Here is a 21,852-nt window from a genome sequence, read left to right as displayed (position 1 = left end):
GAGTCCCAGGGGGAAGGTGGGATCCCCATTGAACTGGCCAACCCCAGGCAGGCAGCCCTGTCTGGTGGTTTACAATGCCCTGGTCTCCTACACCTTGGAGGCCTCCAAGCACAAAGCTATTAGGTGAACAGCCAGAGGCCACCCCTGGTAGGTGAATGGCCTGAGAAATTTTTTTTTAATTGAGGTGACATTCACATAATAGAAAATTAATGATTTAAACAATTCAGGGACTTTCCTGGTGGTCCAGTGGCTAAAACACAGCGCTCCCAATGCAGGGGCCTGGGTCAGAGAACTAGATCCCACATGCCACAGTGAAAAGATCCCTCCTGCAGCCAAATAAATAAAACATATTTTTTTAAATACAAAAGAATTTAGTGCCCTATAGCACAACCACAATGTTGTCCCCTCTAGTTCTAGAACATTCTGATCACCCCAAAAGGAAATCCATTCCCATTAGCTGCCACTCCCCATTCCCTCCAGGCCCTGGTACCTACTAATCTGCTTTCTGACTCTAGAGATGTGCCTGTTCTGGACATTTCACACACGAGGTGGTCTTTCTAGCTTGGTTTCTTTCACTCAGCATAGCATTCATTGCAGCGTGCATCACTGCTTTCTTCTTTGTCGTGGCTGAATAATATTTCAGGTTGTTTTCATCCACTCATCCTTTGATGGACACGAGTTGTCTCCACCTTTTGGTGATTGCCTTGTTCTACTATAAACACGGTGCACACCTGTTTGAACACCTGTTTTTTATTTTTAGCGGGGTGGATACCTAGGAGTGGAATTAAATTCCTGGGTCATATGATAATTCCAGTCTGTATTTGAACCCAAGCCCTCCAGCCCCCCGGTTCTACCCTGAAAGCTTTTGAAGCTACCCTGGCTGTAATAGGAGACTCCAGCTTCCTACCCGGCGGGCCAGCCGGGCTGGGCGAGCCTGGTCAGCTCCCAGGGTCACACATTCGAGGAGGGTGGGTTGGGGGGAGGGATGACAGAGGAAGGGGGCCCTTGCCTGATGCCGAGAGGGATGGGCAGAGGCACACCCCCCAGATCTGCTGTCTGATTAAGCTCTCCTACCGGGCTCTTGTGCAGAAGGAAATGGCAACCCACTCCAGCACTCCTGCCTGGAGAGTCTCATGGACGGAGGGGCATGGGGGACTACTGTCCAGGGGGTCGCAGAGTCGGACAGAACTAAAGCTAAACCGACAGAGCACGCGCGTGCACACACACATGGGGCTTGTGAACGCAGGAAACCCGAGGGGGCCCCATTCTTTAGAGGAACTTTAAACCAGGAAACCTCAACGGGTTCCATAGTTTAAAGGTTTGTCATCGCGAGAAAGTGCAAGAGCCGGGGTCTCTGTGGCCCAAAAGTGTTAGTCACTCAGTCGTGTCCTACTCTCTGCGACCCCATGGACCGAAGCCCTTCAGGCTCCTCTGTCCAAGGACTTCTCCAGGCAAGAATACCGGAGTAGGTAGCCTTTCCCTTCTGCAGGAGATCTTCCCGACCCGGGGATCTGAGGCCTGAAATGCCCCCATTTGAGGGGCATTTAATGTCATCACTCTTCAACACCCGCAGAGTAGCTCATGCGGTTGCTCTGTGCTGACCTTGCTCCCCAGACCTGTCCCAGCTGGACGAGCCCGGGTGTAGCTCCTCCACTTTACAGATGAGAAAACTGAAGTGCAGCCGGGACCGGTTCCTCTTCCTCCTAGGGAGGAAATCGCGATGGGGCAGGAAGTAGAGGATGGCTTGAATCACCACCTGGCTTACACCTGTGGACTGGAGCTCTCCTCCGCAACCCAACCCATCTAATGTGCCAACACCAGAAAGTTCTAGACACTCAGACGCAGCACAGGTAGGGTTCGCATCTTGGCTAGCCCCAACCTCAAGAATCTTCCAATCTGACTTGCAGCTTTGCGAATGCCAGCCCGCGGCACCCGGACGTCTGGGAGCTCCGGATAGATTATGGGGTTCTGAAATATTGTAACCCCTTGAAGAGCCACTGGGATCAACTCGCCTCCTTGCTTCCCCCCCACCCCCTGGACACACACACACCCTCTTAATAATTTCTTATCGAACACACGCTGGACCAATCCTGGGGCCCTTTGCCAGAGGTAGGAAGGCGCCTCTCGCACATCTCCAGGCCTCGGAGTGCTCACTCTCTGGCTCCAGACTCCCCCAAAAGGGGTCTGGAGCCGGGGTAGGGTCGGAGAAGGCGAGAAGCCGCGGGGTTGGGCCATCCGGCCAGTGGAGGGGCAGGGGCGCGGCCGGGGAGGGAAGGAGGGGCGGGGCCGGCCGGAAAACTTAGACCCGGCCCTCCAGGAAAGCGGCTCAGCTAGGGTGTGGGGTCCGGCCGGAGGCTGGCAGGGAGGCTTGAAGCCTGGAAGGGCGGGGCCTCGCGCGTAAATGAAACTCCTCCTCCTCCGGAGCAGGAAAAGGGGTCTGAGGCTGGACGGTTGTCTGGGGGTAAGTACTGGAGCCCCTGAGGATCTGGTGGAACTCTGGTGGAGGGGCGGAGTCGGGGCTCTAGGGAACCTGGACTGGTCCCTGGGGTCGCGGTATCCTGCTGCGTGTACCCTGAAGTTTGGTGGTGGTTTAGTCGCTAAGTCGTGACCAACTCTTGCGATCCCGTGGGGGCGGATCCCATGGGGGGAGATCTGGAGCCCCGGGTCTCGAGAACCCTGTTGCCCTCACCCATCGGTAATAGTAGTCGCCTGCCTCCCACGGCAGACTCAGTCCTGGCCCCGAAGGAAGCCTCACTCACGCCTGGGGAATAGGGGGACACCGAGGCTCCTGATCCTGTAACTGTCCCGTTGCAGCCGTGGTGCACACCCCCGCCTCCAGCCTTCCTCCTAGGATAGAGTGGGAACCGGACGAAGAGTGGAGTGCGCTTTGTACCCGCTGACCATTACTATTACTGTTATCGTTATTGTTGAGATTGTTAGCACGCTGATTGGGAGGGTTTGGGCAGGAACAGCAACAGCCTTGCCAGGCGCTGCACCAGGTTCCCGCGCGGGACCCCAGCTCACAGTTGCCTTTGGGATTCATTCAGGTCAGCCAGTGCCTGGCTATATAGCTTGCTTCTGATTGCTCCTGCTCTCCGAATGCACCTCAGTGTCCCCTCTGTGGGGGCAGCAAAATGAGCCAGCTTCCACGAGGATGCCTGAGCGGTTAGCCTGCAAAAACTTTTATGGTGGGGGCGCTTCTGGCCACTGAAAGACCTCAAGCGAGTGACTGTATGTCTCTGAGCCTTGGCTTCCCTTTATGTCAAGTGGGGCTCATGATGTGGAACTGTGGCGAAGGTGAAATAAGTGCAACAGCCAAACTGTGGGGCCACAGAAAGCCAGCCATCCCCATGAGCATATTAGTAATTATAGTTATTATATTGCACCATTAGCCATCTTTATGGCTTCCCCACCAACTTTCCCTCTGGGCCAGATTTTTTTTTTTTTTAATGGCCACTTTGCAGATACAGGAACTGAGGACCTGTTCCCCTTCCCCCTAGCCCTCTACCCCGACCTCTCCCGCCCCCTCTCCCTACCCCTACCCTTATCCCCTATCCCTTGGGCCAGGGCCTCCTTGTCCAAATCTGGAATTCAGGACCCAGGGGAAGGTTGCTGGATTTGGGACTGGCCCTGGGGCCACAAGGGCTTCCCCTGGTGGCTCGGATGGTCAAGGATCCGCCTGCAGTGTAGGAGACTTGTTTTCATCCCTGGGTCGGGAAGATCCCCTGGAGAAGGGAATGGCTACCCACTCCAGGATTCTTGCCTGGAGAATCCCATGGGCAGAGGAGCCTGGTGGGCTACAGTCCATGGGGTCGCAAAGAGTCGGACACTGAGCGATTAGCCACACACTTCCAACTGGGGCCGCAGCTTTCCCCCACAGCCCCGTCTGTCCCCAAGGTGGCCACCAGCATTGGTGGTATAATGGTGAGTATAGCTGTCTTCCCAGGTGGCCGCCATGCCAGACAGGCCTGCAGAGTCCAGAGGAAGAGGTGTGGCCCCTGCATCAGGCTCCTGGGCCCCCACCTCTTAGCTGCCTGTGTGAGCAGCTCATGTTTGCACAGCCCAGCCCAGACACCCTCCCTTCCCCTCTCCCTCACCCCAGAGTGTGAAGATTGATCCCTAACAACAGAGTGTGAAGATTGATCCTCTGGGTGTGGGGGAGGGGCCGCACACCTCTGAGAAGGGGCCTTGGAGCTTCTCTCCTCCAAGCCAGACCTTGGGGAATCCAGACAAGCCGGCTTGGCCCAGGGACCCTCGGGCTGGGCTGGGTTAGCCCAAGGGGAGGAGATAAGGTGTCCTGAGTCTTCTTTTCCTGCCAATGGCCTCTGAGGCTCCGAGTGGGACAGTAGCTTGCCCTCCAACCCCCATGACCCCAGGAAGGTGCACACTGTGGTCCCTTCACCTGATGGGAATCTGGTTCAGCTTGATTGACCCCCATGATAGAGAAACTCACTACCAACATCGCAAACTAAAGGAGATCCCACCAGGTGGTGGTTAAAGGCAGGAAATGGGCTACCACTTAACCTCCCTTGAATGAGTTCCTTGACCCCTCTGTGTTTCAGTTTCCCTAGGAAACAAAAGGAGGCTAACATAGCCCTACCCCAGTGCAAGTGCGCAATGTAGGTGGAAAGGCTGCCTACAAGGCCTGCAGGTTAACTCTATCTTTGATCATGTTCTCACTCATGACATTTATTGATCGTTGCATGTGAGAAATTAACAAGGCCTGGAAAAGGGCCCTGACCTAGTTTGGGGGTCATTCAGAAGGTTCCCAGGGGTTCAGTTTCCACATTCCTCTTCCCTGGATCATGGGAAGAGTTGAAGCCTTGATCTGCGAAGCATGGCCTACCTCCCCCAGCCTCAGTTTCCCCATTGAAGAAATGAGCCCAGAGATGCCCTTTGTGGCTCATCCGGGGGCAGGGCTGGCATTTAATCAGGGGCCTAAGTCCAGCCTCAGAATCCTTCCTGGACTGATCCCAGATACCCCGGGCAATTCCTGCAGTAGGTGAGGGCTGGCTCATTCAATGAGTCATCCATTAGGAGCCCTGGGACCTGGAAACAGGACTCAAGGGTCTAAAGGGCAACTGTCGCCCAGCCCCCTCCCACCCTTTCGTCCACACCCAGGGGTTCACCAGAGTGAATGTTGGGTGTATATTTGCATAAAACCCACTCATACACCTGGTAAGCAATGTCAGCTCATAATGAGCCATTCTTAGAAATTATCTTTACTGGGCTTTCGCTCCTTTTTATTCCTGTTTACAAAAGCAACCCATGGTTCTTGTAAAAAGGAACCAGCCTATCATTGCTGGAAGGGCAAACTGGTATGAACCAGTGAGGGGTCACCCACAGTCCAGGTGGTCAGTGTTCAAATTCCAGCAGCCTGGCCTCTGGTAGGTGGGTGCCCTCTCTGTGCCCACCTGACCCCCCACCCCCAGGAATTGGGACCTGGGACCTCCTTGGGAGGCTCATTGAGAGCTACAGAGGCCCATCCACAGGCCAATGAGTCACACCCTTTCCTGCAAGCACCCCCGACTCCCATCCTTGGGCTTTCCTAGAAAACTGTCTCATTCGCTACTTCTGTCCCCTATTAGCCCATCGCCTCCCTGATAACAGTAACGGTGGTTTGTCTCCCAGAACCTAGAGCAGGGCGTGGTATACACTGGGTGTTCAGCTCAGAGCACTGACCAGTGTGCAAGTCATATCAATAGCTGGTGCTGCTACTAACGTTGTTCTTGTTGGCATTATGCTGACACTTCATAAATGTGTGTGTGACTTAGAGGAAAACTCACTGCTTGGTCCTCTAGCCTCTCCCAGGGCTTGGGGGGTTATACATACAAATGAGGTTCTCCTGTCACCCCAGAATGTTTCAGGTCCCCATCCCCATCCAGACGCCAGCTGAGGGTCGGTGGGGAGAAGAGAAGCAAGGAAAGCCCCAGTGGCTGATATTTAGCACATGCTGAGGGTAATCTGTGAGCGGTCAGCTGACACCAGGCAGCTTTGGCGAGGGGATGCTGAGGCCTGGAGTGGGAAGGGACAGCTACTTGTCCCGAGCCTGCAGATGGCCAGTAGCAGCTGGGGCAGGCTTTCCTACCCCCAGGGGCCACCATGGCAGCTTCAGAAGCATCAGCTTTCTTGGTCCTCACAGCTGCTGGGTGAGAGGGGAACAAGCCCTCATGTTCCTGACTTAAAAACCGAGCTGAGGGACTGGTCTGTTTGGGAGCACCCTGGACTGGAGGGTAGGAAGTGGGGCAGGTGGCTGTGTGTCTGACAGGTCTGGAGAAGGACCCAGGATTCACCCTCTGGAAGCTAGGAGTCTCGTGTGGGAAATCCCCTTGACATGACCTCCAAGCTGGCATCAGGCATGCCCTCACCATGTGTGAAATAGTGCCGGATGGGGATGCGGGGCTGGCCCAGATCCCCAAGGGTGCTAACTAACTGTGTGGCATTCTCACTTCCCCACGTGTCTCTGGGCTTCGCTGGTGGCTCAGACGGTTAAGGATCTGCCTGCAGTGTGGGATACCTGGTTTCAATCCCTGGGTGGGGAAGATCCCCTGGAGCAGGGCATGGCTACCCACTCCAGTATTCTTACCTGGAGAATCTTCATGGACAGAGGAGCCTGGCAGGCCACAGTCCATGGGGTGGCAAAGAGTCAGACCCGACTGAGCGACTAAGCACACATGTCTCAGCCTCTCTGTCTTCCTGGCCTCCCAAGGGACAGGGACAAGAACAGGCGAGGAGAATAGAGGTGCCTGGACCCACACAGGCCCGGACCTTGCCAGACCTTGGCTGTCGCTTGGGGGTGTAGACAGAGGATGGGAGACTTCAGCACTGCTCCCAGTGAGAGGGTAACAGGCAGGAAGGCCAGGGGTCTCCAAACAGGAGGAAATAGGCTGCACATGTCAGACATTTTTCTCTCTCTTAAGTGGCAGGAGGAAACAAAGTAGCGATATTTTTTTCCTTCTCTATACAAATTTAATGGCACCCCACTCCAGTACTCTTGCCTGGAAAATCCCATGGACGGAGGAGCCTGGTAGGCTGCAGTCCATGGGGTCGCTAAGTTGGACATGGCTGAGCAACTTCACTTTCACTTTTCACTTTCATGCATTGGAGAAGGAAATGGCAACCCACTCCAGTGTTCTTGCCTGGAGAATCCCAGGGACGGGGGAGCCTGGTTGGCTGCCGTCTATGGGGTCGCACAGAGTCGGACACGACTGAAGTGACTTAGCAGCAGCAGTACAAATTTAAAAGGAGGTTTCTCTTAAAATTGGAGAAGAAAATGGCAACCCACTCCAGTGTTCTTGCCTGGAGAATCCCAGGGACGGGGGAGCCTGGTGGGCTGCCGTCTCTGGGGTCGCACAGAGTCGGACACGACTGAAGTGACTTAGCAGTCTCTTAAAACACTGTGTTGCCATAATGACACCTGGTTTCACCTGAAGTTAACTATTTTCAAACCTTGAGATAACCAATGCATTTTTCTGATGAAAATGTTTGTCTTAAGCTATATTAATGTACTATGCATTTACCCCAGACTCTCAAGCCGGTTCCGCCTAATGGCTCAGAACCTACTTGACAAACCGGTATGTTAGAGATTGTTCCCCTAATCTATGTAAAGGAAACTATTTGTATGGTAATCTACCCTTCTACAAGATTCAAGTCAATCGTTTTATGGCCCGATGACTTGTCTGATGTCAAGATTATCCCAAAATACATCTTGTGGATGAGGGGCCTGGTGCCATTCTGAGTTTTAAAACTTTCTTTTATTAACAGACTGCTAGTGACTATATAACATCCAGCTGAAGACTAGCAGGGGGGTACTCTTTCTGCCCCCTTCTGATGCCTATGTCAGAAGCCTTCTCTATCTCCTTCATACTTTAATAAAACTTTATTACACAAAAGCTCTGAGCAATCAAGCCTCTCTCTGGCCCCGGATTAAATTCTCCTCCGGAGGCCAAAAATCCCGGCGTCTTTTCATGGTTCAACAACAAACCTTTCACCAGTGGGGGTTCCTAATTAATTCTGCTGAGTGATTGGCCTCTTCTGCACATCTAGTGTCTCATGAATATTCAGTGAGTTATTAACAAGAAGTACTGTGTGTATATATGCAATGAATCAAGACTGTTCAGTGAACATGTCTCTTGGTGCCTCGGGGCTGTTTAGTGGCTGGTCCATATCATATTCATTTTGATAACATGCATATTCCACAACCTCTGGTGACTCAGTTGGTAAAGAACCCACCGGCAATGCAGGAGACCCAAGGTTTGATCCCTGGGTAGGAAAGATCCCCTGGAGAAGGAAATGGCAGTATTCTTGCTTGGAGAATCCCATGGACAGAGGAGCCTGATGGGCTGCAGTCCTTAGGATCGCAAACAGTCGAATACGATTGTGATAATATGCATATTCATTAATGCATCACAAATGCACCTTGCAACTCTTAAATGTTGCCTTATAACTATTTCATGTATTATAAGTACTGAGTGTCTGTATAGTTAGCGGGTCATTCATATTTAGCACTTCTTGCTCATTAAATACATCGTGAATATATTTCAGTGCCAGGAATATTTGGCCCTTTCATATATTAAGAAGGAGTCAGGGATACTCAGTGCTTCTTGGTCCTGCCCCCTTGGCTCCACGGTTGGGTTTGCTGATTTACCAGGACTGAATCACCTGCATCCTCTAGGGTCCCGAGTAGGGAACGGTGACAGCCGTTGTCTGCCATGGGGTTAGGCTGAAATGACACGCAAGGAAATAGCCAATACGTGAATTATCATTAGTATTTTTGCCCGTACAGCAAACAGCAGCAAGCGTCACCTGGGGACTGAGCTGCGAGTGCCAAGACGCTGGGCCCCATTTCTGGGGCTCCATGTTGGCTGGGGAAATAAACAGGGAAGAAGCGAGTAGATTTGTCCAGTGGTGGAGAGAGGAGCAGAGGAAGGTGGGGCCGAGGTGGGGTGGTTTAGTTGGGAGGCCGGGGCCTCTCTAAGGAGATAATGTTGGACGGAGGCCTGAAGATCAAGGAGAACCAGGGGGAAGAGCAGGAGGGAAGGGCATCTGAAGTGGAAGGTGCAAAGGCCCTGTGGCAGGGTCCAGCCTGGGTGTTTGAGTGTCTGTGTGCTTAGTCGCTCAGTTGTGTCCCACTCTTTGTGACCCCATGGACTGTAGCCCACCAGGCTCCTCTGTCCATAGAAACTCTAGGCAAGAATACTGGAGTGGGTTGCCATTTCCTTCTCCAGGGCATCTTCCTGAGCAGGGATCGAACCTCGGTCTCCTGCACAGCAGGCAGACCCTCTGAGCCACCAGAGGTTGTGTGTAGCTGGAATGGAGGAGATGGGCAGAGGTCATGGGGCGGGGGCAGAAGGGGATTGAGAGCACCCAAAGTGGGGAGCGTTATCGATTCAGTGGACGTGAATTTGAGCAAACTCCGGGAGATGGTGAAGGACAGGGAACCCTGGTACGCTGCAGTCCATGGGGTCCCAAGGATCTAGACACGGCTGAGTGACTGCACAGCAAGAGGCAGAGGCTATGGGTCTCAGTCAGTGGAAACAAGAGGCTTTGCTGTGTGCAGTGGAAGTAGCAGGCTCTGGGTGATGGTGAACTTGCAATGGTGCATGGAAGGCAAACAGCCCCCAGCAGGATTGGCTGGTATTGCAGTGGGGAGTTGGGTGATGGGCCTTGAGAGTCAGCCTGGACATCACTGCAATCACTCTCTACATAGTGGCACTATGAGCTAGCGGGAGGAGGCCCTGCCAAGTGCGGGCAGTAGACTGATGTGTTCATCCATCAGATACCTGATGGGTCTTCCTGGCGTACCTACCATCGGGTACCAAAGGCTTTTGCCCAGACACTGCGCCTGGGCCACCTGCTGCCCCATACTATCCCCTTGTGAAAGGCTCAGAGACTTCTTGCATTTTCTTCTGCCTAGCCCATCCTTCTCTTGCCCCCACATCCAGGTTTCAATTTGTTTTCTTTTTTTGGCTACGCTGCGCTGCATACAGGATCTTAATTCCCTGACCAGGGATTGAACCCAGGCCCCCTGCAGTGGAAGCGCAGCCTCTGAACCGCTACATCTCACGGGAAGACTCAGGTTCCAAATTTTGAGTACTCCCTTCATCCTGTTTGCTGAACTCACCCACATCCCTGTACCCCACCAGCCAGCTCCTATCCAGGCCCCCAAATTTTTGCTGCCCTGACCTCTAACTCAGGCCCTGATTGCACTTCCCCGCTCAGCAGCCACAGGGAACATCTTCAAAGTATAACTCAGTCTCGTCCCTCCCCTGCTCACACACCCTCCGTGGCTCCTCACCGGCAACGTAAGAGTTGTTTCCAGGCCTCATTTCCTGCTCCTCCCCCGGCTGGCCGTCCTTGGCAACCCTGCATTCATCTCCCTCCTCCTCCTCCTTGGCTTCAGCCACACCACTTCCTGCCTCTCCCTTCAACAACCTAAAGTTGTGCCTACCGCAGGGCCTTGGCACTTGCTGTGCCCTCTGCCTAGGATGCCCTTCTCCCAGGGCTCTGCCCACGTGATTTCCCTTCATCCTTAAGGGGATCCGCAGGCGGGTCAGGTCCCTTCCCTGCCACGGATCCCTTTGTCTTTGACAGCATTTAACACGGTTGCAACTAAAAGAACCACCTCGTGTGTGGATATCGTAAGAGAGGGGCTGACTTGGGTATGGCTGTGGCCCCAGCACCTTGCGCATAGTAGGTACACAGTAAATACTCTGTGGCCCACAAGTCAGTGCAACAAGTAAAGCAACTGGATTACTGCCTGTTCCTAGGTTCACTCACCAGCCCCCGCGCCCCCTGCTCCCTTCTCCCTCCCCCCAGCATGGGCCACCTGCTCACCAGGTTCTCAGTCCTACATCAGGTGTTTAGCACATGGATTCCTTGTGACAGATTCTGGAGGGACGTCCAGGTGGGAACTGCAGGGTTCCCACCCATCCAGATCCTGTGTTCCAATCCTGCATTATGCTGAGCCTCATTATCCCCATCTGTAAGTAGGGGTTCTGGGGGCATTAAAGGACCCAGGACCATGAGCCAAGGTCACTGAGGTTGTCACGACACAGTCAGTGTATGCCAAGCCCTCTGCTACTTAATATGGAAAGTGACCCTTGTGTGTTTATAGGGCAAGGAGTGTTCTCAGTACTTCCATATGCTAACAAGAAAATAGATGCCCCAGAGGAAGTGCCTCACCAAGGTCAACTCTGAGCAAAGAGGGACCCTTCAACAAGGAATCGGGCCTCTCTGCTCACATACCTTTCATGACTCTCCCATACCCCCAGGAAAGAACCCCACTACTCAGTTTGGCATTCAAGGTCTTTATGGGGTCTGGCCCCACCTCTTAGCCTCAGAAATCAACCCTTCTCCAAATTCTGCTTTTCAACAAAATAAACCACGTGATTCCTTGAATAGTCTTTGTTTTCTTTCTCTTCTTCACTTTTGCATTCACCCTCGTCTGAATGCCCTTGGTGAACTCATATGCATCCTTCAAAACCTCAGCCTCAATAGCCCAATCCATTCTTCTGGCCCAGACCTGAAGCCACAGGTGCCTGGATTTGTCTCCCCAAGTCTGAGAGCTTCTGGAGGGCCAGGCCCAGGGCTGAGGCTTCTCAGTTCCTCTAGAATCTGTTTGTTGAATGAATGAATGTTTCATATGTGTGCTTTGGGGTAAGAGACTACGACACCCTTCTTAGGACTGAAGAACTTGGAGACAAAGTGGGTTTCTGTGGCAATGCAAGTCACCCACTGGGCCACCTTAGGATGACTGAGCTTCACTTCCCCAACTATGGAGTGAGGGTGGGGATTCTCCCAGAGCTATTCAGACCCCACAGACTTCAGAGTGAGCAGCTATTTCAGTTTCCACAAGTCCAGTCCTTGCCAGTCTGGAGGGGGTACACAGCAGAATTTGGGGGGGGTGGGGTGGGGTGGAGGGTCAGAGAATTGAAAGCAGGCCTGAGAGGAACTTCTCACCAACCACCCAGCCTACCAACAAAGGTCCCAGAGTTGCTGCATAGCTGCTTGGAGGAAGTAATACCAAGGGCTTCCCCAACTTTGGCAACACTGGGCCCCTAAGACCCAGTCTTTCCCATGGTAGGTGTGAGGTCATTACCTCTTTAGAAAGTAAGGCCTATAAGGGGAGACTGGGGACCACCTGGGGTATCGCCCAGTGAGTCAGCCAGCAGGGTATTCTGGATCAGTGAATCCCCAACGCTCTCAGCCTGACAGAAAGGGAGCCCCAGGGATTCTTTTTTATGCCAATCTGGATGTGAGATGTTGTGAGTTTGGAAATATTTCCTGCTTGAAGTGTCAAGGGGCCATGAGTTAGCATTGAGGGTGACCTTGGTGGATGAAAAAGGGAAGCGGAACTGAGGTGCATTAATAGAGGTCTAGTGTAGGGAGAAGGGGAATGAAGCTCCATCCCCTCCACTGACCCCAACTTGAACTTTCAGATCCCAGTCAGGAGACTCACAGAACCTGGGAGGATGGAGTCTCTGTAAGCTCCCTCCATTTTAAGAAGAGATCTGGCAAGAAAAAGTTGGGAATGCAGGTAGCCAACAAAGAGTGAATGTTTCATATGCAAAGAAAGAAAGTGCAAGGAAAAGAACACGCATTAATGGAATTAATTAGAAGCAAACGACCACCTTCAAGAGGTTCTCTTTTGCCCAGACACTGATCCCTGTAAAATGAGCCATTTAGTCATTCTATCCCTTCTCACTCCTCCCCCCTTCCCAATGCCCAGGTTTGGTGAATTGTTGTTTAGTGGCTACGTTGTGTCCGACTCTTTTCTGACCCCATAGACAGTAGCCTGTCAGGCTCTTCTGTCCATGCAATTTCCCAGGCAAGGATACTGGACTGGGTTGCCATTTTCTTCTCCAGGGGATCTTCCTGACCCAAGGATTGAACCCCTTTCTCCTGCATTGGCAGGTGGATTCATTATCACTGAGCCACCAGGGAAGCCTGCTGAGTTGTAGGTATTCCTATTTCGCTGAATTATTTTTCTTTGTTAAGGGAACTAAACACATTCCCAGCTAAGGGATCTTTGGCCATTTAGGTTTGATTTTCTATTTAAATAGAAATAAACACTGCTGCTGCTGCTGCTAAGTCGCTTCAGTTGTGTCCGACTCTGTGTGGCCCCATAGACGGGGGCCCACTGTCTCTGGGATTCTCCAGGCAAGAACACTGGAGTGGGTTGCCATTTCCTTCTCCAATGCATGAAAGTGAAAAGTGAAAGTGAAGTAGCTCAGTCGTGCCCGACTCTTAGCGACCCCATGGACTGCAGCCTACCAGGCTCCTCCGTCCATGGGATTTTCCAGGCAAGAGTACTGGAGTGGGGTGCCATTGCCTTCTCCAGAAATAAACACTAATAAATCTCAAATACTCTATCCAGGGAATTTATCTAAACCTATTTCAAGGTTCTGTGTCCAGCCCTCATTCCCCTCTTTGAATCCTTCCTCCTTTTCAAGTCTCTATTCCGTTTCTATGTTTATTTAAATAAGACCAGGATTTCTCAATCCTGACAATGTTGACATTTGGGACTGGACCATTCTCTGTCATGGGGGCTGTCCTGTGACCTGTAGGATGTTCATTTAAGCAGCATCTCTGGCCTCCACCCACTCCATGCCATTAGCAGCCCCCTATCTCTACCCTCCCCCAATCATGACAACCAGAAATGTCCCCAGACGTTGCCCAGTAAGTATCCCCTGGGAGCAGAATAATCTATGGTTGAAAACTGAATTAGACTGTAAGTGAATCCACCCTCTGAATGAGGGTGTCTGAGTTAGAAGTTGGGGTCCCATGTCTTCCAGCATCTGTGGGTCTCTGCCCACCAGTGTCGCCAAAGAGAACACTGTGACATCTCTCCTCTGACTTTTGGTGACTTGGGCTTTCTACTGCAGCTTCTGAGGTTTTTTCCCCATCCCTGGAGCTCAGGCATCTGGCCAGGTTTGCCTGAAACACTCCTTCCTTGTGGTCCACTCTGAACTCAGGCTCCTCTTCAGCTCAGGAAAACGTCCTTCTTGGATTTGTTCATTCTTGCATCACATTTGTTGGTTCACAAGATTGTGATATGTCATTTTAGGACTCACAGACCTGCCCTCCAGATGATGAAACCGCCCCTTCTCAGGCTGGCAGCCAAGCCGGGGGCACACAGCAATAAGACAGGCTCTGTGCCACGAGCAGACAGGGTCCCTAGCTACTCAGACTCCACTGACTCATCCCCTCCTCCGGGCCTTTGCACTTGCTGTTGCCTTCCCTGGTATCCTCCCCCCCACCCCCTCTCCACACGCAGCAACATCAGCCATGCTGGCTCCTCTGTGCCATTCACATCCTGCTTAAATGTCATCTAGACCTCAAAAGCCACACTCCCACACACACTAGACCCCTTTTCCTCCCATGTCATTTCACTGACGTTTTTAGTTAGTGTTTATTCCCCCTGGAGAGTGTGGGTCCCAGAGCGGCAGAGATGTTGAGGCATCCCATGCCTGTTCATCACTGGGTCCTCAGCTCCCAGGAGGTGCCTGGCACATAGGAGAAGCATAGTAAATATTGGCTTGAATGAACGTATAAAGTCATTCTGAGAGTCGATATATACGTTTGTATGTTTGGCCACACTGTGGGACTTCCAGGATCTTAGTTCTCCAGCTGGGCTTGTGCGCTTTGCAGTGGAAGCGAGTAGTCCCAACCACTGGAGCACCAGGGAAGTCCCAAGAGTCAATGTTTTTTCAGAATGCATTTGAGCATTCATTCATTCCTTCATCCAATACTCATTTACCGAGCACCCACTGTGCACGAAGCACAGTTCTGGGGGCTGGGGATAAAGTGGTGAATAAGACATTTCATGGAGCTCGTGTTCTGGTGGAGAAGATGGATGAAAAGCAGTATCTTTTTAAAGTTTTATCATGTATTTTAGGAGATGAAAGGGGCTTCCCTGGTGGCTCACCTGGTAAAGAATCAGCCTCCAATGCAGGAGACCCTGGTTCAATTCCTGAGTCAGGAAGAAGTGCTGGAGAAGGGATAGGCTACCCACTCCAGTATTCTTGGGCTTCCCTGGTGGCTCAGCTGGTAAAGAATCTGCCTGCAATACGGGAAACCCTTTGATCCCTGGGTTGGGAAGATCCCCTGGACAAGGGAATGGCTACCCACTCCAGTATTCTGGCCTGGAGAATTCCACAGACTATATAATCCATGGGGTCGCAAAGAACAGGACACGACTGAGCAACTTTCACTTCACTTCAGAAGATGAAAAGTGCTATGAAAGACAGAAAAATTGGGCTAAGGTGGAGGATCAGGGCTGCCAGTGAGATGATGTTTCCTGAGGAGGTGTTCCTGAGACGGGGACATTTGAGCAAAGACAGGAAGGGGGTGAAGGAGGGAATGTGTGGAAATCTGGGGAATCAGGCAGAGGAGACAGCCTGCGCAGAGGTCCTGAGGCAGGACCATTTTTGAGGTTCTCAGCATGTTTGAGGTTAAAATCCCAATCACATTCTTACATAGGGTTAATTCCCATTTAACACTGAAGCTCAGAGAGGTCAAGCTTCTTTCCCAGAGTCACACAGTAGAACCTGTAGAGTGGAGTCTGAGCCCTTTCTTGGGGACATACCTGGTCAGACAGTCCTTGGCTAGGCAGTGTGCAGAGATGATGACGGGCACACTGGGGAACGACCTCATGGACAGGGAAGGAAGCCCTGTGCCCAGCACCAGCACCCTTTTGTAGCTCTAGATAAAATGGGAGACTCTTGCTCTTAGGGAAGAGCTGGTTGAGGTTGCTTAGAGCTGGAGGGGCCTAGGAGAATCCACTGACTGCCCTACGATGTTTCAGGTGCCGAAGGGGAGAAGGAGGAGACCCCAGACCAGCACAGACTTCCTGAAGCAATCTGAGGTAAACGTTGAGGTTCACTTATTCATTCAACAAACACTGGTCGAATGGCCACTAGGTACCAGGTGCCAGGAACTCCCTTCACACCTGCACAACCCAGTGACTTGGGGGTTGCTCACATGTCCCCTTTATCACTGAGGATACTAAGGCCCTAGGTATGAAGGGCACACAGCCAGGGAGTGATGGAATTGGGGTTGAAACCCAGGAATGTGGCTCCAGGGGGCACCTTTCTGAGATAAGCCAGTAAGCGTTTAATGGATCGGTAGGTCCTGCCTTGGGTCTAATTTAGCATTTTCATGCTGTTCATCTTCACATTTAGGGCTGGGACACAGCACAGATACCACCTTTTCAGACAAAATGACACCAAGGGAGTCCAGGAAAGCCTGGGAAAAGGATCTGAACAGGAAAGCAAGGGCTCTGCATAGATATGGGAAAGGAAATCCTCTAGGAGGAGGGGTTTTGACGGATGAACAAGAGTTTGCCAGAGAGAAACTAAGTGAACTTACTTTTATTCATAAATTATTCATTCAGACACTCCTTGCTTCCCCTGTGCATCTGCCTCATGCTGGGCAATGCCAGGACCCTCAAGAAGCCCTCAGCCTTAAGAAATCAAAGTCAGATACAGACACCCTCATGGGACCATTACTGAGCCAGAGAGTGCCATGGCACTAGAGGTGGTGAATAGGGAACCAGGACTCTTCCTGAGGGGTCAAAGGGGGCTTCCTGGAGAATGGATCATTTGAGATGGGCTTTAGAGCAGAAACAGGAGTTTGCCAAAGCAGAGAGCATTGTTTGAGACATGCTGAGCTTGAGCGGTCTGTGAAGAGCCAGGGCCCATGTTCAGCTCAGTGTGTGTTTGTCCCTCAGTCGTGTCTAACTCTTTGTGACCCCATGAACTACAGCCCACCAGGCTCCACTGATCATGAGATTCTCCAGGCAAGAATGCTGGAGTGGATTGCCATTCCCTTCTCCAGGAGATCTCCCTGACCCAGGGATCGAACCTGGGTTTCCGGCTTTGCAGGAGATTCCTTATCAACTGCGCCATCAGGAAAGGCCATGCTCAGCTCACAGGACCATTAAAAATAGTCATGGGACTTCCCTGGTGGGCCAGGAGCTAAGACTCTGTGCTTCCACCACAGTGGGGCACAGGTTCAATCCCTGGTGGGGGAACTAAGATCCCACATACAGTGCCCTGCCACCAAAATGTAGAATGAGTGATGGTTATATCAAAAGCTCAGAGCTTCCTGGAGGGGCAAGTGAAAAGGGAAGCAGGAAGGATCCCAGCAGCCCTCAACTACTAAAAGGGGAGATCTCTGTCTCTTTCTCTGGGAGGCTCCTGAGCCATCTCTGAGGCTGGAACATACAGAGGTCCAGGTTGGATGTTGAGGATTCTGGGCACACTGAATCTGGGAGGCTCCCCTTGGCATCTCCATGCCTGTTTTCTCTGTAAATATTGATCCCCAGTAGGCCCTGGACAAGAGTCAGAGCCAAATGAGGTACTGGAGGGGTGGGGACAGGGGAATATCTGGGGGTAGGTTTCAGCATTTTACGGAGGTGAGCAACTGTAACGCTGCAACCAGGCGCTGGGGTCCACAGGCGGGGCGGGGAAAGCGCTTGGCCCATCTGGCACCTTCAGCGAGTGTTACTGTCAGCAGGGCTGCCCAGGGGCCTCCTCCGGCCACTCCGGAACTCCGGTGGACCACAATGAGGTGCTCCCATCCCCTGCGGAAAGAGGCGGGCCTGGCTCTGCTTCTAGCCACCTTCACCCTCCTCCTCTTAAGTCTGCACTGGTCACCGCCCACCTGCCCCCGCCTGAAGGAGCAACCGCGCGCCCCCAAGGCTCCGGACTGGCCCTCACCGCACTTCCGCCCGCCGCCGGCCCCTTGCCGGCCCAACACCTCCATGATGTCCCTGCCTAACTTCGCAGGGCAGCCGCGGCACATCCGCGACTTCCTGCTGTACAAACACTGCCGCGACTTCGCGTTGCTCCAGGAAGTGCCGCCCGACAAGTGTGCGGACCCTGTCTTCCTGCTGTTGGTGATCAAGTCCTCGCCCAGCAATTACGAGCGCCGGGAGCTGGTGCGGCGCACGTGGGGCCGTGAGCGCCAGATTCTCGGCGTCCAGCTGCGCCGCCTCTTCCTGGTGGGCACCGACTCCAACCCGCTGGAGGCACGCAAGGTCAACCGGCTGTTGGCCATGGAGGCGCAGACGCACGGGGACATCCTGCAGTGGGATTTCTACGACTCGTTCTTCAACCTCACGCTCAAGCAGGTTGCCTGGGGCTGGGGCGGGGGAAGGGGCGGCGCGGGGTGGGGGGTGGGCGGGGTGCCACCTACTTGGAGCCACCTGTCCTTCCTGCCCAAAGTTGCTACCATCTCCTCTTAGGGGTCCTGGAGACCAGAAGCCCCCTCACCCCACCCCCGCTACTGTCCTCATAGTGATCTGAAGTCTTCTTCATCCAGGAAAGGCAGGGAGAAAGGAGAGGGTGGTGTGAGCTTGCAAGCCTGCCTCTCCAAGCCTTGATGACCTGGGTTCAAACGTCTTATTTGCTATTTGCCCTAGATAATCATTCATTTCTCTGTGCCTCAGTTTCTTCATCAAGGAAATGGGATATTAATTGAACTCATTCACCTCTGAGGGCTACAGTGAGGATTATATGAGGTTTTATTTATTTATTTGGTGGTACAGCATGCAGGATCTTAATTTCCTCCATCTGGGATCAAACCTGTGCCCCTCAGAGTCTTAACCACTGGACTGCCAGGGAAGTCCCTGAGATGGTATTATATTTATAAAGTACCTGGGCCAGTGACAGGTAGGGTTTCCCAGATGGAGCTAATGGTGAAGAACTCGCCTGCCAATGCAGGAAATGCAAGAGACCTGGCTTCGATCCCTGGCTCAGGAAAATCCCTTGGAGGAGGGCATGGCAACCCACTCCAGTATTCTTGCCAGAGAAATCCCATGGACTAAGGAGCCTGGTGGGCTGTAGTCCATGGGGTCGCAAAGAGTTGGACGTGACTGAAGCGACTTCGCACGGTGGGAAACACTGGACAGAGCACGTTTTGTTTCTTTGTTCTGGTCTGTCTTCCCCTGAGGCTCAGGTCTGTGCAGTAGACACTCAACAAAAACCTTTCTGATGAAGAGAAACCGTGAGAAGTAGAGGTTATCTTGCCCATGCTCCGAGGAGGAATTGAAGGCTCCAGGGACCCAACCAGCTTGAGGGGTGGGAGGGGCGGAGCAAGCTGAGTAGAGAACCAAGTTGAAAGGGGCCCAGTGCAGATTCCTGCTCATAGTAAGTACAGAAAGGTCTGGGTTCAAGACCTTGAACAATGGACCATCTCTGTTGTGTGATCTTACTCAAGGCACTTTCTCAGGAGAGCCTCTATTTTCTCATCTGTAAATGGGGTTGAAGACCACACCTGCTTCCTAAAATTGTATTAAGAATTCAAGGTAGGGCAGACACTGAGCAAGCACTGGCATGCAGCAATAGTTGTTATGAAGATAACTAAAGCCAAGGTGGGCAGAGGACCCAGAACCTCTTAATATGCCACATTCTTAATGCAAAACATAAAAGCCTGTGATGAACGGCAACTTGACAAACATGAATCCGGTGTCTACGAAGTGTTGACCCCATCCTGGGTGCTGATGGCATATAGGAAAGACACTGCTCCCACCCAGGGGGAGTCCAGAGCCTGGTGGGAGAAGTACTGAAGTGTTAGTGGTTCGGTCATGTTTGACTCTTTGCAGCTCCATGGACTGAAGCCTGCCAGGCTCCTCTGTCCAAGGAATTCTCCATGCAAGGTTACTGAGGTAGGGAGTCATTAACTTCTCCAGGGGATCTTCCAGACCCAGGGATTGAACCTGGGTCTTCTGCATTGCAGGCAGATTCTTTACCGTCTGAGCCATGGTAGGGGAAGTAGATGTTATATAGGAATCATACGAGTAATTCTGTGATGGCAGTGCTTGGCAAGGCAGAGTCAGAAAGAATAGCAATAAGCGTAAATGAGACGATTTTCGAGCACTTCTTGTACACTACAGAGCATCGTCTCTGAAGATCCCCAACACTCCAGGAGGTAGGTCCTATGACAAGTCCTGTCTGGGAAGTTGGAAACTGAGGCAGCGAGAGGGACTGTTGGTTGCAAAGATCACCCCACAGAGTGAATTATTGAACCCAGGTTAGCCTGACTGGGGGTTACTGGGGTGGCCAATAGGGACCCAAAGCCGATGGCCCAGGCATCAAGCCTGCATGCCCTGTCTACCCACCGGCCCGCCCTTGCAGGTGCTCTTCCTACAGTGGCAGAAGACACAGTGCACCAATGCCAGCTTTTTGCTCAACGGGGATGATGACGTCTTCGCCCACACAGACAACATGGTCGCCTACCTGCAGAGCCACAACCCTGACCAGCACCTCTTTGTGGGCCACCTGATCCACAATGTGGGCCCCATCCGGATTCCGTGGAGCAAGTACTACGTGCCGAAGGTGGTCATGGAGGAGGAACACTACCCGCCCTACTGCGGAGGTGGTGGCTTCCTACTGTCCCGATTCACGGCCGCCGCCCTGCGCCACGCCTGCCACGCCCTGGACCTCTTCCCCATCGATGATGTCTTCCTGGGCATGTGCCTGAAGCAGGAGGGCCTGGAGCCCGCCTCACACAGTGGTATCCGCACGGCTGGCGTTCAGTCCCCTTCCAGCCGCCTGTCCTCCTTTGACCCCTGCTTCTACCGAGAGCTGCTGCTGGTGCACCGCTTCTTGCCCTATGAGATGCTGCTCATGTGGGATGCGCTGAACCAGCCCAACCTCACCTGTGGCAGGCGGAGACAGGTCTACTGAGGTGGTGTCAATGCCCCCAGCCTTGAGGCTACTATCTCCATCCCTATGGAAAAGGCAGCAGCTTCCATCCAGGAAGCTGAGACCTTTGTCCTCCTAAGTAGGCAGAGCTAGGAGGGTACCAGGGAGGGCTTGATGAGTGAATCATCTGCCCGGTGAACTCCTACACATCCTTCAAAACCTGCCTGGTACTGCCTAGACCACGTTCCATCTTCCTCCCTAGATTCTCAGCTGGAGGGACCGTCTCTCTCCATGGCTGCTAAGGGCAGAAGCACTTCTGCTCAGGTCCCAGCTACTGCTGCTACACCCATTCCTTTTCAATGTCCCGCCTCCTAGCCCTGACTTTCATCATGGGCTGAACCCTAAGCAGTGGCCAGCCGCTTCTCGGTCATGAGCCTGCTGTGGTAGGTGAGTTCTGGCCATGGTTCAAGACCAATTGAGAACTTCTGGGTCCACACATAGCTGAAGGGAGAAGGATTTTTCAGCTGGGGAGAGAGGGTTATTGTTCTCCATCCCTCTCCAGATCTTGGACCCCTCAGATGGTGGGAGGGGCCAGAAACGCTGTGAATGTGTGTGACTGCCTCCTCCCTGCTTGTGGCATCAATCGCTCTAAAGGTGGGAACATTGAGCAGAGGAGGGAGGCGGCTATCTGTCTCAGGCTATGGGAGCTCAGAGTTTCTGGTGTCCTTGGCAGGTCCCAGCACCCACATCTGTGCTCCCCAAGGTTTCAGGGAAAAATAATGGGGCCAGAGGGGTTCTCACTGGGTCCAGGTCCTGCATACACACTCTTTTGTGCCCAGAGAAGGGGGATATTCAGGTATTTTGGGTGCCTAAGTTCTCAGACTGGCCCTCACCCCAGTGTGTCTCTCCCACTGGGGAGATCCAAGTGAACTGGTGACCTCCCCCCACGCCCTGCTACCCTCAAACAGGTGTCTGAAATGGGCTTCGCAGGGATTGGGACGGTGGCAAGGGCGGGGGGGGGGCGGGTCGTCTCACTACAGAGAGCAGATCCTCAGGGAATAAAATGTTTTGCAAAAGAATTTGAGGTCTTTTTTTTTTTTCCACAGTGATTTACAAGTTTTAAATCAGATCAGTCTACATTCATCCTTAAAATCTTATTTCCAGAAGAGAATATACACAGTAAAAATAGGGCATGGATAAA

At 52.7% G+C, this 21,852-nt stretch overlaps 1 protein-coding gene across 1 annotated transcript; it reads left to right on the top strand.

Annotated features, from left to right (window-relative positions):
* The first annotated feature begins 15,807 nt into the window (after positions 1-15,807).
* B3GNT3 (UDP-GlcNAc:betaGal beta-1,3-N-acetylglucosaminyltransferase 3) lies at positions 15,808-21,486 on the top strand. The gene is made up of 3 exons (XM_068980913.1): positions 15,808-15,868; positions 17,521-18,136; positions 20,142-21,486. Exons 2-3 carry the CDS (start codon positions 17,570-17,572, stop codon positions 20,691-20,693), a joined length of 1,119 nt encoding a protein of 372 aa, XP_068837014.1. The 5' UTR covers positions 15,808-15,868; positions 17,521-17,569; the 3' UTR covers positions 20,694-21,486.
* Positions 21,487-21,852: the final 366 nt, after the last annotated feature.

Source organism: Capricornis sumatraensis, chromosome 9 (genome assembly GCF_032405125.1).
Source record: "Capricornis sumatraensis isolate serow.1 chromosome 9, serow.2, whole genome shotgun sequence".
Taxonomy (NCBI): domain Eukaryota; kingdom Metazoa; phylum Chordata; class Mammalia; order Artiodactyla; family Bovidae; genus Capricornis; species Capricornis sumatraensis.
This window is presented reverse-complemented; position numbering and strand designations above follow the sequence as displayed.

What these genes read in the sequence shown, in the direction of transcription:
- B3GNT3 (XM_068980913.1), top strand. Translation starts at nt 17,570, where the DNA reads ATGAGGTGCTCCCATCCCCTGCGGAAAGAGGCGGGCCTGGCTCTGCTT. An exon ending in TCAACCTCACGCTCAAGCAG is followed by an intron (nt 18,137 to 20,141) that starts GTTGCCTGGGGC and finishes CCGCCCTTGCAG; the next exon opens with GTGCTCTTCCTACAGTGGCA.